The sequence below is a fragment of the Cricetulus griseus genome, assembly GCF_003668045.3.
Source record: "Cricetulus griseus strain 17A/GY chromosome 1 unlocalized genomic scaffold, alternate assembly CriGri-PICRH-1.0 chr1_1, whole genome shotgun sequence".
NCBI lineage: Eukaryota > Metazoa > Chordata > Mammalia > Rodentia > Cricetidae > Cricetulus > Cricetulus griseus.
In genome coordinates this window covers 188442135-188458209 of record NW_023276807.1, presented here as the reverse complement: position 1 = coordinate 188458209, position 16075 = coordinate 188442135, and the positions used below count along the sequence as shown (strand labels likewise).

The following is a 16075-nucleotide window of genomic DNA, read 5'->3' as shown; positions in this document are numbered from 1 at the left end:
GACTCGTCGCGTAATGATGACGTCGTACTCCCGCGCGGGCTAGTGACGCGACGCGGCCCGTTGTCTGTGTGGGACTAAGAAACCCCGAGCGCGGTGGGCGCTCCCATTGGGAGCGGCGCGGGGTTGGCAGGGCCTGGACATGGCGCTGAGGGCCGCCCCGCGGGAAGATGAATAAGGGCTGGCTGGAGCTGGAGAGTGACCCGGGTACGGAGGGGCCCCGGCGGGCCGGGGGCTGGGGAGGCCGGATGGGCCCCGGACACTCCTGCCTGACAATCCTTCCTCCTCTTGTCCTCCCACCCAGGCCTCTTCACCCTCCTGGTGGAAGATTTCGGTAAGAGCCGCCCCTGATCATTGGGACCTGGCTGTTGGGGGGCATGTGGGGGAGTGCTTCCTGAGTCTGGCTGCAGAATCTGGGGCTGCCCTGCCGATTTCTCCTTTCCTGATCATAGGTGTCAAAGGGGTGCAAGTGGAGGAGATCTATGATCTTCAGAGTAAATGCCAGGGGTGAGTGGCTGGGCCCTTACCTCCGGAGGGCTGGGAAAGGGCAGGGGAATAGTACTCCTTTAGGGGAGGCAGTATTAGAAAACAAACAAAGTTGTATAAGATGTCCCTGTGTGGGTGCCCTCCTTGAATTATTTATTTTTTATTTCCAGTCTTCCCTCAGCATTTCCCCTTAGGAAGTAATAGCACATCTTTTAACCCTAACCACTCTTGGAGTACGGTTCAGCTGCCGTTTTTGGTTTTGTAGCAGGAAGCTTCTGGTTGCACAGTGCCTTTTTTGTAAGTGAACAATCCGTTAATTACATAACCACGTGTGCTTTGCTTTAATCACCACACAGAATTTGTCCTGACCAGGAGTGGTGTTGCATCCCTTTAATCCCAGGGCTTGGAAGACAGAGGCAGGCCAGTGTAAGCTACATAGTATGACCATGTCTCAACAAAACTAAACAGTTGTCGTATATTGATTGGTTGATGTGACAAGACCCTTTTCAGGTACCTAAACACTTTGGTGATCTTTCTAACAGAGGAACCTGCTAACTAACAGTAATGATCCAAGAAGTGTGCTTGCATTTCCTAGAAATGAAGGGGCTGGTTCAGGAGTTCATGAGCTTCCCTAGTTTTAGGGCTTGAGGCTAAGGTCCATAAGTGAGAGCTCCTCATCAAAGTTTTTTGTGCCTTGAGTTTTCACCTTGCTCCATTGTGGGCCACCAGTTCCAGATTTCCTCCTCCTTTTGCCTAGACTTCATTATGGCACTGAGTGGTGTTTCAGAGCATCAAGCCCACACTTGACTGTCTGTGATAGGCTTCTGGGTGTGAGGTCTCAGAGCCATTAGGATTGGTAAGAGTGAGGGGCTGAGATTAATAGCACTTAGTGCAAAGGAAAAGGGAGAGAAAGAAGGGGACACTTATTGTCATCTACCTCTTCCTTCTCTAGGCCTGTATATGGATTTATCTTCCTCTTCAAATGGATTGAAGAACGCAGGTCCCGCCGCAAGGTTTCTACATTGGTGGATGATACATCGGTGATTGATGATGATATTGTGAATAACATGTTCTTTGCCCACCAGGTCTGCTGATTTCTGAGCTTGTTTGAAGTGCAGGATGCTATTTTTTGGTTTTGGTTGTTACTGGTTTTGCATGAAAAGTGACAGTGGGGGAAGCAGGAAGAAGAAAGAGACTGATACCAACCAAGAGTGGTTGTTACATGGCAGACAGAACCTAGCTCTTTTTCATTAAAGGTATACCTTTAGAGTAGAGTGGTTTTGTAGGTTATTCTCCATGTCCCTAGATATGTGGTACTTAGTTGGTCTGTGTTTTATGTAAAGACTGAGCAAGACAGGGAGGTGGTGGCACATGCCTTTAATCCCAGTACTTGGGAGGCAGAGGCAGGCAGAGATCTGTGAGCCTGGTCTATAAGAGCTAGTTCCAGGACAGCCTCCAAAGCCACAGAGAAACCCTGTCTCAAAAAACAAAAAAACAAACAAACAAAAGACTGAGCAAGACAAAGGAAACTGATGAGGGTTGTTGACATCTTTTCTTCAGTCTTCTCAGTGAAGCTTGGGGAAGCTTGAGGTAAAAGGTGTGTGAGGGGTGTATGAATGACTAATTTTGATTTACAGCTGATTCCCAACTCTTGTGCTACTCATGCCTTGCTGAGCGTGCTTCTGAACTGCAGCAATGTGGATCTGGGGCCCACCCTGAGTCGAATGAAGGATTTCACCAAAGGCTTCAGTCCAGAGGTATGCTGTCGTGTCTTAACTCATGGCTTACAGCTAGCTGGGTACATCTTGACCCTCAGAGCCATTGGCAATGCCACCGTATGATATTTGGTACTGTTTGGCCATTTCTTTTTCAAATGATAATTAACATCTGTTTGACTCATAAGTAATGTGGATGGTGGTTGACTTCATTGTTAGGAAGGGAGATGATCGAAGTAGAGAAGGGACAGATTTAAGTCACCTATGTCAGAACCTTTTCTCCTGTGACTTTTTGTAGCAGGCTGTGTTGTTCCCTGGTAGCCAAATACTGTGCAAAGCCAGTATGGCCCATCCCTTTGGGGGAGTCTTATGCTTTCATCTGCCACCACTAGCCCTTTAGGAAAGTTATCTGTACTGATGAGATTCCTGGAATGCCTTTAAGCCTGCTCTCTGGAACTTTGCCCTTACCTAGAAGCTCACCTGAGAATCTGTTCTTATTTTCTTCTTAGAGCAAAGGATATGCAATTGGCAATGCTCCTGAGCTGGCCAAGGCACATAATAGCCATGCCAGGTAGGTGAGAGCTGTGCTTGCTGATATGGGGTAGGGGTAGTGGAGGATGGCTCTGACTTTGTCCCTTCCCAGGCCAGAACCACGTCACCTTCCTGAGAAGCAGAATGGCCTCAGTGCAGTGCGGACCATGGAGGCATTCCACTTTGTCAGCTATGTGCCTATCACAGGGCGGCTCTTTGAGTTGGACGGTTTGAAAGTCTACCCTATTGATCATGGTAGGCATCCTGAGGAAGGGGTCTGCTGGATTTGTCATGCTTCCTTCTGGTTATCTGGGTCTCAGGGCCTTTGGTTCTTGGGACTCGGTAGCACGAAATGGGTGGGTACCAAAGACATCTAACTCTGGCCATGATTTCATCTTGTACCGAGTTATGTGATCAGCTCATACCTGGCTCAACCACATTAATCTATTTTCCTTCTTATCCCTGGCTACGCCATCTCAGGGTTTCCCACCTTCTGATTCCTCATCTTGTTCTCCCTCAGGGCCCTGGGGAGAGGATGAGGAGTGGACAGATAAAGCCCGACGGGTTATCATGGAACGAATCGGCCTTGCTACGGCAGGGTAAGGACCCTCAGTTTGCCTGTTGTATTTGTCTGAACTGTCCCGTTTGGGAGGGAAAGAGATAAACCAGATGATCTGTAAATTGTAAGGCACATTGTGTATCTGGCAAGATCAGGCTTGGGTCTTGGGCTTCCAATTTCTTGCCTTTCTGCCTGGACTGCCTGTGGCCTGCTCTGGGCTGGGCTAGAGGAGGGCCAAGCCTTTGGGTAGCAGAGAGGCCTGGGTGGCACAGGTGTGCTGACTCATTTCCTGACAGGCCCCTCACATGGAAAGGTACAGCTCAGGTTTCTGGATATGTGGCTGACTGCTGTCTGTCTATTGGAGTGGGGCCTATACTTATAGCTACAAGATACTTTCCTCAGTCTGACAGCAGGGCTGGGGTGGGAACTGCTCTGAAGGCTGTCACTGTAACTGCAGGGAACCGTACCATGACATCCGCTTCAACCTGATGGCTGTGGTGCCTGACCGAAGGATCAAGTATGAGGCCAGGCTACATGTATTGAAGGTGAACCGACAAACAGTCCTGGAGGCCCTGCAGCAGGTAAGTGGGCCTCTGGCCATGCCAACCCAACGATCCCTGCCTTTCCCACATTGTAACATCTGTCTCTAATTCCAAAACCATTGTGTCTTGTAGATCCAGATTTAACTGACCATTTCTTTCCTTTGCTTCCTTTGTAGGGGTGGCAAAACTTAGGGTGGGAAGCTTCTAAAGAAAAGTTGTGGCTTGGCCTTTTTATCTTCCAGTAAATAAATGAATGAGTAGGTCAAGGCCCTTGACATGGAGTCCTGCTCTACCCCTTTTCTGCTAAGCTTTGAGTTCTGTTTTAAGCTGATTAGAGTAACACAGCCGGAGCTGATTCAGACCCACAAATCTCAAGAGTCACAACTGCCTGAGGAGACCAAGCCAGCAAGCAGCAAGTCCCCCCTCGGACTGGAGGCAAGCAGGACCCCAGTGGCCTCTGAGTGCACTCACACAGGTACTTGAGGGACTTGGGCATCAGCCATCTAGGACAGCTGGATATGGGAGGGCCCACACACTTCAAGAAGGTACTTGGGCAGTAGTGCAGGGGATTCAGCAGGAGGTCTAAAATCCCAGCACCTGAGCTTTCCCCTCAGAACACCAAGGGAGAGTAGAGTGAGCTTTTCCTAAAGGACACCTTTAAGGGACTGTCATGCCCTTAGACCCTGCCCCTCTGTACTGCCCCTGCCCCCATTATTTTCTCTGTAATATGCCTTTCTTCTTGTTTTCCCCATCTCATAGTGGAACTGTGACTTAGAGCTTACTGGCCAATCTTGATAGCTGCCTTCACTGGGGAAACAACTGTCACAGGATTGGGGAGACTGTAGGCTTTTCTTAAGGATCCAACTGTCCTATCTATATTCTGCTTGTCTTAGATGGTGCAGAGGAAGTGGCTGGTTCGTGTCCACAAGCTTCGACCCACAGTCCTCCCAGCAAATCTAAGCTGGTTGTGAAGCCTCCAGGGAGCCTCAATGGGGTTCCCCCAAATCCTACCCCTATTGTCCAAAGGCTACCAGCCTTTCTAGACAATCACAATTATGCCAAATCCCCTATGCAGGTAAGATGGAAGCACCTTGGTAGGATTTCATATGAGAGGCCACAGTGTTGGGTCCCCAGTGTTATCCTTTGACTCTGCTTGGGCCTTGATGACTAGTCCCCTCTAATACTCAGAGGCCTCACCATAGCACAATAGCATGGCCTTAAGGTGGCTAAGAGAGCTCCTCTGGCTTTAAGTCCTTTTTGTGGGCTACACATTTGGGCATATTCTTTGGTTCTATATAGGATGGTCTCTACTGGTAACACAAAAGCACCTTCCTCCCTAGCTGCAATGCCATCCATGCCTGGTTTAGGTGAGCAGCCCTCCTCATTCCTATTGTTGTCTGTCCTAGGAGGAGGAAGACTTGGCGGCAGGTGTGGGCCGCAGCCGAGTTGCGGTCCGACCACCCCAGCAGTACTCTGATGATGAGGATGACTATGAGGATGATGAGGATGATGTGCAGAACACCAGCTCTGCCATCAGGTTAGTCTTGACTCGGAAAGCTTTGGCTGCCTCAGATCCAATTCTGAGTATTCCACCTATATCTGAGAAGGCCTTGGAGGAGGCTGGCCTGAGGGGCTAACCCCAAGTCTTCAGGAACTTGTGGTGGGTTTAGGGGGAGGTAAGCATCTTGCCATGTATCAAGACATTTCTTGCTGAGGTGATCTTTCATCTGGACTTTAAAGAATTGGGGTAGGAGAAGAGGTTGGAGAGAGGACTTATTGAGTAGTATGGCAGTTTTGTTGGAGGATATAGCATTGGAAGGTTAGAAGTGAGGTAGGTAGAGGAGGTCCTTTGAGGCCACTGTCTGTACTGTGGGTCATATTGTTTGGACCAAGTGTAAGGAGCTTCCAGATTGACTTGGGGAGAAGAGGATATATTTGAGCCATTCTGGACACTGCTAGGTGTGGCCACCTAGCCCATTCCCTCTTTTTACCTTTTTATTGGACCCCACAGATACAAGCGGAAGGGGACAGGGAAGCCAGGATCGTTGAGCAATTCTTCAGAGGGGCAGCTGTCAGTGCTGCAGCCCAACACCATCAATGTCTTAACTGAGAAGCTTCAGGAGTCTCAGAAAGACCTTTCAATTCCTCTGTCCATCAAGACTAGCAGTGGGGCTGGGAGTCCAGCTGTGGCTGTACCCACACACTCGCAGCCTTCACCCACCCCTAGCAATGAGAGCACGGACACAGCTTCTGAGATTGGCAGTGCTTTCAACTCACCCTTGCGCTCGCCCATCCGCTCAGCCAACCCAACACGGCCCTCTAGCCCTGTCACCTCTCACATCTCAAAGGTGCTTTTTGGAGAAGATGATAGCCTTCTGCGTGTTGACTGCATACGCTACAACCGTGCTGTCCGTGACCTGGGTCCTGTCATTAGCACAGGCCTGTTGCACCTTGCTGATGATGGTGTACTGAGTCCCCTGGCACTCACAGGTGGGCCTTGGGCTGCCTCATTGATCACTTGGTGCACCCAAGGAGAAGGAGGGAGGTGACCAGGTGACTACGATCACTTGGTGCACCCAAGGAGAAGGAGGGAGGTGACCAGGTGACTACAAAGTGTCATGTACTCTGATGCATCTTTTTATGTCCTCTCCCAGAGGGTGGGAAGGGTACCTCACCTTCTACCAGATCAAGCCAAGGCAACCAGGGGTCCAGCAGCCTAGAGGAGAAGGAGGTGGTAGAAGCCACAGATAACAGAGACAAGTCTGGGCTGAGCAGGTCCACTGAGCCCTTGAGTGGAGAGAAGTACTCACCTAAGGTGAGTCTTTCAGCTTTCTTTTCCTAGTGGAGGGAAAGACCCAGGGCCCTACTCCCTGGGTATTGGGTTCCTTTTTTGTTTTTCGAGATAGGGTTTTTCTATGTAGGAGCTCTTGCTGTCCTGGGATCAAAGGTGTGAGACCCCACACCCAACTGGTATTGGGCTCTTGATTGGAATTTTGGTGTGAAAGTTGGTGGTAGAGCCAGGTGCCTGATAGCCTTTTTGGGTTGGGTGACCTCAGTAGTCCCATGGGCTGTTCACCCTTGCTTGTAGCTGCTTTTTGGTAATGAAGCTTTGGTGCCAGTCAGACCCCTAAGGTACAATGTTGGGTTCTGGCAGGAGCTGCTAGCACTACTAAAGTGTGTAGAAGCTGAGATTGCAAACTATGAGGCTTGTCTCAAGGAGGAGGTGGAGAAAAGGAAGAAGTTCAAGGTGGGTGATCCCTCTATGGCCTATTCCTCTGTCCTCTCCCAAAGACTTTTGCTCTGAGGAGATGAGCTCTGGTGCCCTCATGTGCCTTCTTTCCCATAGATTGATGACCAGCGAAGGACTCACAACTACGACGAGTTTATCTGTACCTTCATATCTATGCTGGCTCAGGAAGGTGAGGGGACTCATACATTGTCTTAGTTGTCCTACCCTGCTGAAGGTCATATGTCCCTCAAACTCCCTACACACATCCCCAAGAATTTCTGAGGCTGATCAGACTAAAACCCAGGGAACCTGGAAGCCAGCCACCTACTAAGGAGTTTGTGCTTTACACAGGTATGCTTGCCAACCTAGTGGAACAGAACATCTCAGTGCGGCGCCGCCAAGGGGTCAGCATTGGTCGGCTTCACAAGCAGCGGAAGCCTGACCGACGGAAACGCTCTCGCCCCTATAAGGCCAAACGCCAGTGAGGACCTCTGGCCCTGATTCTGCAGCCTCTCTTGCCACAAGGCTCTTACCAAGTCCCCTCCCTATCCCACTTTTTTCCCCCCAGTATTACTGAATAGTTCAGCTAGATCCCAGGCCCTGGGAGTGGGAATAAGCTGTGTGTCCTGCTTTATTATGCTCTGGGGCCTGGCAGGGGTAAGTCAGCCCCATAATGCTCAGGAAGCAGCAGTTAGAATTGGAGGGTGCTGTGGCCTCCACAACCATCTATGGAACAGCAGTACCTGGCCTTGTTGCCTGGGCAGCAGAATATACATTTTACCTACTGGAGATGTCTATTTTTTTGGGCTCCTGCCCTTCTTGCCATTGTATTTTCATGGCCAGCTTCCTTTCTCTCCCATCCTGCTGGGGATGACACCAGGGTCCCAACTGGGAAATTGAGAAGGCATTGGCCCTGGTGCTCTAGCCCCAGCTACTAGCCTGTCCTTGTGAAGAAGCTTGGCCTACTCTTCATTCCTCTTGGGAGAGCGCCAAACTCAGGGACCTGGAGGCTGAGCTGGAATGGGCATGGGGTGTCCTAGTAAGATGCACACAGCCTACCAGGGTCCCACAGCTATAGTGGAGAGAAGTGTTGAGTTGTCCCAGTGGCATGCAGACGGTCCTAGTTCCATCCAGACTTGCTAATGCTGTCAAAGCAAGGCTCTGGGGCTGTTTGCCTTCAGTGTTGTGGCCCTGGCTATGGGCCTATCTTGGGCTCCTAATCTCTGTTTGTTTATGGGACTCAGAGAAGTCTCTACCCAGCCCCTCAGTATTACCATGTCTCCCTCCTCTTAGGGATATCAGAGACAGGGCTGCTTGAATGAAGCTGGTACTATTCAATTCTCTCTACTGTACCAGCTTCCTTGGCCTCTTATAAGGTACTCAGGGTAGGGGACAGGGTCAAGATGAGTTATAACTCCTGTGTTCCCATGGGGCTGGATGACAAGGGGGAGTAAGCACAGTACTGCTTCAAGCTCCAGCCCCAAACAGCCCTGTGCCCTCTGCTAGATTTAGGTGATCCAAGCAGGCCCTTATCTGTACATAGTAACTGTATGGGAGATGGTGCAGCATTTTTACCCCTCTAGTTCTGTAAATACTGGATCAGTGAGTGAATAAAAGTGTGCTAATAAGAAATCCTCTGCTTGCTGTCTTGAGGTCTGTAGGCTGGCCTGTGGTGAAATGAGAGACTTACTAGACTCCAAGCAAGGCAGTATGTATTCCTGGGCTGTAACTGATTGGTTGTGATGGTAGGCCTGGGATGGGATTCAGGACCTAAACTGAGGGGAATGTTTCAGATGGGCTGTGGACAAGGAATACTGAGGTGAGAATGCTTGGCTTTCACTAGATCTGATGGCTTTGAAGCTGAAAAGGTTCTGGAGCTCCGGATCAAGGCAAGGCTGCCCATAGATAGATAGATCTACCTGGTGAATTCTTGGAGGGGCACTGGGACCTGAGAGGTTACATGTCTCATCCCTTACTGCATTTGGGCAGGTACAGCAGGCCAAAGCTGCCTCTGCCCCTCTCCCGATTACTGACTATTCTCTACAGAGACTGCTATCTCTTTTCCCCTACTGTGGCACTGTGGATGGGGCCTCTTGTACACAGCCAAGGCACAGCAGGACTTACTGGACAACTTTTAATGGCCCTGACCCTTCTATCAGGGTCTAGTAATCCAGGGCACAGATGAGGGCTACACCACGCTTTATCCAGTGTCGCTGAGGCTTGTCAGTGGGGATCTCCACAGCAATGACATAGTTGGTTGAGTGGCCTGTGGTTGATAATGTTCCTGAAGCAGGCAAGAAAGAGATCCCGTTAGGTTATACCCTGTCACTATGAGAAGACCATAAACAGTAAGTTTGACAGACTTGAGTTGGGAATAGGAAGGAACCAGGGCACAAAAGTCAGGCTCCTTGGTGACTTGATCTGATCAAGGCTTAGGCCTGCCTAGAGTTATGACACTGAAGATGAAGTTGCTACCACCCTTCTTATTCCCTGGTTTGGGCTTCAGTTCTTCCTCTGAGCCACTGGTGGAAGATGGGACCCATAAGCTGCACAATAGATTACTAAGGAGGGCAAGCAGGCAGGGAATTAAGGCCTAAACACTAACTTGCATTTCGCCCTGCATTGGCCCAAACCTCCACCAGCCTTCCTGGGCAGCTAACCTTGGTCCATGTAAACTGACCTAGATTTCCACCTGTAGTGCAGATTATCTATCTGCCTTGGTTTGCCTTACCAGCACGGGTCAGAGTCTTGTAGATGGGGCACAGGTAGAAGTCTTGGGTCTCAATCTTTCGGTTGGCTACTGGCAAGAGCCAGATAACAGCCATCTCTGTATACAGTTCTTTGGGCCGCGACTCAGCCAGCTGGAAATCATATGGATCCCAGCGAGCACCTTCCAGAAATAGTCCATAGATATAACATCCTACTAGGGGCTTTTTCTCAATTTCTGTTGGTGCGTTGGACAACACCTGTGATGGGCACAGACACCCAGATTGAAAGCAAGATTAGGATTTGCATCAGGAGGCACAAATTCCCTCCTGAAAGCTGTCACCTGCCCATCACCTATCTGCCATTTTAGTCTATGGCCTGTCGTCTGCCCTGCCCCTTTGAGTATCTCTGGGACTCTTGACTGGGTCTTTCCACCTCCTATTCAGGATTGCTCCCACTTGTAGGTAATTATGGCCTACAAGTGTTGTGTTCTCCCCCTCCCTCCCCAGCTTGTGTTCAGACCTTGAAATCAAAGGTGATAGTGTCAATGGAGATGACGAACATTCGGGCAAAGTTCTGCAGAGTGCCTGTTAGGAAAGCCTGAGGGAAGAAGAAGCCACTGATCCAGAAGACAGGTGGAATGCCATTTTTGATCCAGGACTGCACAAAGTTCAGGCGCTGCAGCAGGTCCATGATCCATGAAGCCAGTGGCTTGAGTGATGGGTAGGCCTTGGATTTCCAGAGCTCGGGCACAGTGTTGTTGTACAGGCTGGTGGACATCAGCTCCAGTTCCAAGGACATTACCACTAGCCCCTTGAGTGCCTTGAGCATGTCACTAAGTGTCTGTGTGATCACCACTAGGAGCTTGTTGTACCTGTGGGGTCAGTGGCAAGGTATTAGTGGGCTGGGGTTCTGTGGCAGTATCTATGCCCTTCCACCTGCACCATAGACAATGACAGAACACATGCTAAATGCCGAACCGGGTGAGGCACTCTGGGTACAATCCTAGCTCTGGCCCTTAGTTAAATATGTGACAAGACGGTCGACTTTCTTGGGACCTTGGTTTATCCATCTATAAAATAAGCAGCTGAATTAGACAGATGTTTAGCACTTAGCAAGACAGCTAAGTAACACCTGTTGCCATTCCTCTATGGCACAGTGGCCCCTGACTCGGTTGGCTAAGGTGTGGCAAGAAATTACCTAATGACCTCTTGTACCAGCACTGTGTTCATTGACTCCTCATACAGCACAGGGAATTTGTTTATCACATCTTGCAAGCCAATAGGTAGAGGGATCTGGTACAGAATGCTCTCAGCCACATCTTCTACTAACTGCAGGGGCGAAAAAGATGAGAGGACAAGGCTGGCTACCCTTAGCCATGACAGGATTTTTCTTGAAGAGTTCTACTCACTGGTGCAGGCAAAATGGAGCAGCCTGGCCCTGCCTAGACCGTGGCGCCTTCCCTCTACCACTACTCACCTCCTCCCGGCTCTGGCCACCCACAGAGGATGATTTGGGCTGCAGCTGGAGAATGGCATTGAATAGGGCGAAAGTCTCATTCTGGGCAAAGGTGATGTTGGCGTTGTCATGCAGACCGAAGATCTCAGGCATGTCATTGAGTGGAAGGCTCTTGATGTAGGAGAGATAGCCCTAGGAAGCAAGAGGGCTGGAACTGAAGGCCTTGGCTTGCTCTCCCCAGCCTTCAGAGGCATGGTCACTTTCCCCGGTTCACCATCCTGTTGTTTCTGGGACTGAAATGGTCTCTGTGATGTATATGGTGGTTCTTGTTTTTCTCTGAGCCATTTACTGCCATCCCTCTACTTTTTTCTCTCTGTAGCTGCTAAAACCTAATATTCTCCCTCTTGCCACAGGTACCGACACTTCATCCAATCTAGCCTCAGTTCAGAATGTCACTCTAGAAGTATGTCCTCAGAGAGTGTCACTATCCCTACACAGCCTGCATTACCACCACACTGAGTGATGCCTGAAATGCGTGAGGCAGGGTTCACCTTCTTCTACAGAAGCTGTTCTCTATTGGATATGACTGTTCCTTGCCCTGGGATGGGATTTTTATTAGAAAGGTGTTCTGGAGGGCAGGGCTATACCTCCTTTCTACTGTCCCCTTCTGCATCAAAGTTCCATGGACCCTAGCATCCCCTGGCCCCCTCCTGTGGACTCACATTGAGGTCATAGGTAGGTGGGATCTGGTGGTAGATGCCGGAGTCACTATAGCTGTGCTCAGAAGAGAGCACAGCAGGGTTGTAAAAATCTTCTAGGATGTTCATGACACATCGGCGGTCCCAGTCATCAGTGACACGACCACCATAGTTGATCTCTCCAGCTGTGTACTTGAGAACCTATGTGGTGAGTGAGTGAGGGTCCTTATTATAGGTGCCTGTGTCAGTGGCCCCCGGCCTGCCCCTTGCCTACCTTATAGGGGATGTCATCATATTCATCTAGGAACATCTTGAGCTGGCTGATGCAGATGCGCAGGTCTCCATCTGTGAACTCATAGGGGATGTTGAAGCCCAGGGGCCCAAATTTACGGCGTTCAAGTGCATTCCCATGGAATAAGCACAGAGATAGCAGCAAGGACTTGAACTCCACCACCTGCAGGACAGGAAGGGACAGGGTCATAAGAAGAAGGGCAGGTAGGTGGGAGCTTAGGCTGTACTGCACTGTATGAGTGTGTGGGTGTGTACATATGAGTGCTGTTGCTCACAGAGGCCAGAGGTATCAGATCACCATGGAGGTGGAGTCTGAGGTTATTGTGAACTGCCTGATGTGGGTTGCTGGGAACTGAACTAAATTTTCTGCAAGAGCAGCGAGTGCTCTTATCCACTGAGCCATCATCTTCCCATCTGATGCCTCACCTTTTGACAGGAGTGGAGGAAGTCATCACTGAGGCTGTTGTAGGACTTCAGCAGGTTGGCTTTGACACCACGTGGTGGTTCAATAGTCATTTTGGAGCCATTTTGTAGGATGGACACTGGGAACTTGTTGCTGGGCAGGCTGGTGAGCCACAGGCGGAAGTCCCGATGTACCTGGTGGCCCCAGCACCTCGTGAGCACAAAGACCTTGGCTTAGGCTCCTTCCTATCCAGAAACTCAAGCTCACCCTCTGACTTACTCCTTTCCTGAGCTGGCTAGGCTATAAGGTGATGTGGAATAGGACTAGCAAATTCTAGAGTCATCAGTCTGTGCTGGTAGCCTTAGGGAAGTCACTAACCCCCTGAGACTTAGCAACTTGGAGGGCCAATAAAACTCCAGTTAATAATCCAGAATAGCCAGGCAGTGGTGGCCCACACCTTTAATCCCAGTGCTAGAGAGACAGAGGCAGGCATGAGTTCCAGGACAACCAGGAATACACAGGGTTTCAACCCTGTGTATTCAACAACAATGGAAATCCAGAATAATTAGTTGTATTATGGTATACATGCTTTGTGTCTGGGTTTGGTCTACATGCTTTGTGGGACTATTTCATTAAAGCATCCTCAGTCCTTGATGGGTGGTTTCATTAGTCCTTTCACTGAGAAGGACCCAATGGCAGGCAGCATGGCACACCTTGTCAGGATTGATGTGCTCAATGAGACGCTCCAGTGCTGGCATCCAGCTTGGTGCCAAGTGGCAGTTCTGAAAGAAGACCCACTTGCCCCTCTCTATGGAGCTACGCATCATGGCTTCTGCCCGAGGGCCCTGTAGGACAGAAACATTGAGGAGAGGGCAGTTTCTCATCCTGTCCAGCCCCCTCTTCCTTCCTTGCCTCATCCTTACCTGCCCCTGGCCCAGGGAGATGGCAGAGAGCTTCTTGGAGAACTTCATTTCTTCGGCAAATTTGTAGAGATCTGCAGCAGGGTCAGTGCCTGGCGACAGCACGAAGATGAGAGGTGTGGTGGAGTTGGACTCTTTGAATACTGCAGACAGATTGGCTGTCTGTAAGGATAGGGAGAGATGCTGAGACCAGATGGGGCTGATGAGAGACAGGGCTCAGGGCAAGGGAAAAGGCTTCCGAGGTTCCCAGAGCACTTCTACAAGGGCCTTCTAGGTCCTAGAATGTCCCTGTTCAAGAGGTATAGCCTGGACAGGGCTGGAAGGTAGTCCTCAAAGCAGCATGTCCTTGAGAGCTCAGCCTGGAGATCAGCACTTGCCTGGGGCTCAATGAAACGGGGTTCCAGGTGGTTAGCCACAAAGTCCTGCATGGCATTAGTAACCTTGTCCCCACGCAGGCAACGGAGAAGAAGAAGTTTCTGGAACTCATCCAGGTATATGTTCCAGATGCCAGGCCAGCGCTCCCTGCAACAAAGCCCACATCTCCCTGAGAGTCAGCCCACAGAAAGCCACTGACCTATGGACTTTGGATTTCCCAAGAGAACAGAGCAGGAGGCACCGGGAGATGTGGCCATAGATTCAGGGCAGTACTGTCGTGGCCCAGCATGTCTCAGCCCCAAGCCACGGTAGTCATGAGGTTTCAGCCTGAGTGGGGGAGCGTAGACTTGGAAACCCCTAGCAACCCAACAGTGATAAAGACCAAACACGGGCATCTTGTCATCTTAAGAGGGCTCTCAGTTCCATGCTGTAAAACTGGAGTCTCTTGTTTATTCAGCATCTTCCTGGCTGTTTCCTAACCATGCTTCACGGACCCTGAGGCCATTTCTCTCTCCTCCAGTCAACCCCTCTGCCTGGTCGCTCTTAACTCTCTCTGTCCTCTCTTGTTATTTTGTTTTTTCGAGACAGGTTTCTCTGTATAGCTTTGGAGCCTATCCTAGCACTCGCTCTGGAGACCGCACTGGCCTTGAACTCACAGAGATCCGCCTGCCTCTGCCTCCTGAGTGCTGGGATTAAAGGCGTGCGCCACCAACTCCTGGCTCTGTCCTTTTGTGTTACTTACACAACTAGCCCTCCGCCCTGGTGCAGGCCTATCAAATGCTTAGTCCTGTAGAGATGCAAACTAGGGTACATTTCCCACTGAGGCCATGCTATTCAATAGCAAATCAGCTAGCATCCACTATTCCATGCAGACTGGAGCTCCTGGTTACTAGAACCGCTGGAAATTTCCTAATGGAATTTTCCTGGCTCCTGACACAGTACTAGGTAATATTTCAAAGAAAGCCTCTGGACAAGCCTGTTCTTGGGGTCTTGTCTTCTTGTGTGTTCCTGATAGCACAGTCTGGGACCCAGCTCACCGATGAGGCTCGGCACTATCAAAGATGGCCTTGAATTCTTGGAGGTGCTTTATGAAGTCAGACGAGAATGTAGCAAAGGCTGTCAGGTTTGAAAGTGCCAAGATGTCTCGCCAGGCCCGGTCCGATAGCCATTGTGGTGCAGGGTTTTCAGTCATGGTCTGGATGGAGCCTCCAGACAGGAGGTAGCGCCACTCAGCCTAGCAGAGTACAGGTCAAGATGGTGACTACACCCTGTAACCAGCTCCTTTGTATCTCTAGGCACCTCACCTGAGAAACTGGGTTACTCCTGAAGGGACCAGCTCCCCATTTCGGCAGCCTTAACAGCCGAACACGCACTTGCCTGACCTTGTCTTGGTCACTAAAGTCAGATGCCTGCCCCTTTCAGCAGCCATAACAGCCGAACACGTGCTTGTCTGACCTTGTCTTAGTCACTAAAAGGTCAGACGCCTACCTCGTGGCAAGGAACCAATCAAAAGTTAGCTGGTGGTGCTATGCTTTACGGCTCTGGGTGTGCTTTATGGACAAGCGCACAGCAATGACGCGCAGAGCATAGCAACCACCCTGGGAGGGCCTATGGGCCATAACAACCAGTTGACCAATCAACACAGGGCAAACCCTCCAAGCCTGGAGGCACACCAATCCTGAGCCTGTGCATAGCCCCTAGACACTCCCCTTATGCTACCCTATAAGATCTCTATGCAGACAGTTCGAGCTGTCTTTTCTAGCCATCTGCCATGGTGGGTGGGTGGATGAAAGACCGGAGCTAACATGGGGTTAGCTCGTTAAACGACTATAATAAAAGCCTGGTGCAGTTTGCATCAGGCATTTGAATCCGCCTGGTGATTGGAGTGACCGAGGTCCTGGGCTGAGATCCTGGGGGCTGAGATCCTGGGGGCCTGAGCTTCTGGGGATCTTACACTCCTAGTGTCTTCTGCTTTGCCCCTTCTTGGATATGAGGTACATGGAAGTTCCTGACTGAACAAGTGTGGGAGGCTCAGGACAGTTTGTCCCTGGGGACAGTCTCTGCTCAGCAACACACTTAAGGCTCTTAGAAGACCTGTGCTCATAGCATCATTTGGGCCACATTAACACAGAGTCCCCTGTTGTGTTTAACCAAGAATTGTGCTT

General features: G+C 50.3%; 2 protein-coding genes across 4 annotated transcripts in view; one reads left to right on the top strand and one right to left on the bottom strand.

Moving 5' to 3' along the window:
• The first annotated feature begins 27 nt into the window (after positions 1-27).
• On the top strand, positions 28-8691 carry Bap1 (BRCA1 associated protein 1). 3 transcript variants are annotated; one of them, XM_027389528.2, is made up of 18 exons: positions 310-331; positions 450-504; positions 654-780; positions 884-993; positions 1436-1568; positions 2121-2240; positions 2708-2769; positions 2842-2984; positions 3250-3328; positions 3746-3869; positions 4158-4305; positions 4724-4905; positions 5237-5367; positions 5842-6320; positions 6485-6645; positions 6985-7077; positions 7177-7249; positions 7411-8691. In XM_027389528.2, the coding sequence occupies exons 5-18, from the start codon at positions 1551-1553 to the stop codon at positions 7542-7544; spliced, it is 1947 nt and encodes a 648-aa protein (XP_027245329.1). In that variant the 5' UTR covers positions 310-331; positions 450-504; positions 654-780; positions 884-993; positions 1436-1550; the 3' UTR covers positions 7545-8691. The 3 variants fall into 3 exon arrangements, with proteins under 3 accessions (XP_027245327.1, XP_027245328.1, XP_027245329.1); XM_027389526.2 differs by lacking the exons at positions 654-780; positions 884-993 and adding an exon at positions 28-204 and having other exon boundaries at positions 302-331; XM_027389527.2 differs by lacking the exon at positions 654-780 and having other exon boundaries at positions 305-331; positions 840-993.
• Positions 8692-9221: 530 nt separating this feature from the next.
• Dnah1 (dynein axonemal heavy chain 1) overlaps positions 9222-16075 on the bottom strand; it is a 63491-nt gene continuing 56637 nt past the window's right edge. Inside the window, exons 68-79 of the mRNA XM_027389525.2 lie at positions 14948-15144; positions 13913-14057; positions 13539-13697; positions 13329-13460; positions 12639-12809; positions 12196-12375; positions 11946-12122; positions 11245-11415; positions 10966-11096; positions 10288-10639; positions 9791-10025; positions 9222-9343 (exon numbers count right to left, since the gene is read on the bottom strand). Of these exons, the coding sequence (XP_027245326.1) occupies positions 9222-9343; positions 9791-10025; positions 10288-10639; positions 10966-11096; positions 11245-11415; positions 11946-12122; positions 12196-12375; positions 12639-12809; positions 13329-13460; positions 13539-13697; positions 13913-14057; positions 14948-15144 (2172 nt within the window). The remainder of the gene's footprint in view (positions 9344-9790; positions 10026-10287; positions 10640-10965; positions 11097-11244; positions 11416-11945; positions 12123-12195; positions 12376-12638; positions 12810-13328; positions 13461-13538; positions 13698-13912; positions 14058-14947; positions 15145-16075) is intronic.

What these genes read in the sequence shown, in the direction of transcription:
- Bap1 (XM_027389526.2), top strand. Translation starts at nt 168, where the DNA reads ATGAATAAGGGCTGGCTGGAGCTGGAGAGTGACCCGG. An exon ending in CCTCCTGGTGGAAGATTTCG is followed by an intron (nt 332 to 449) that starts GTAAGAGCCGCC and finishes TCCTGATCATAG; the next exon opens with GTGTCAAAGGGGTGCAAGTG. An exon ending in CTTCAGAGTAAATGCCAGGG is followed by an intron (nt 505 to 1,435) that starts GTGAGTGGCTGG and finishes TTCCTTCTCTAG; the next exon opens with GCCTGTATATGGATTTATCT.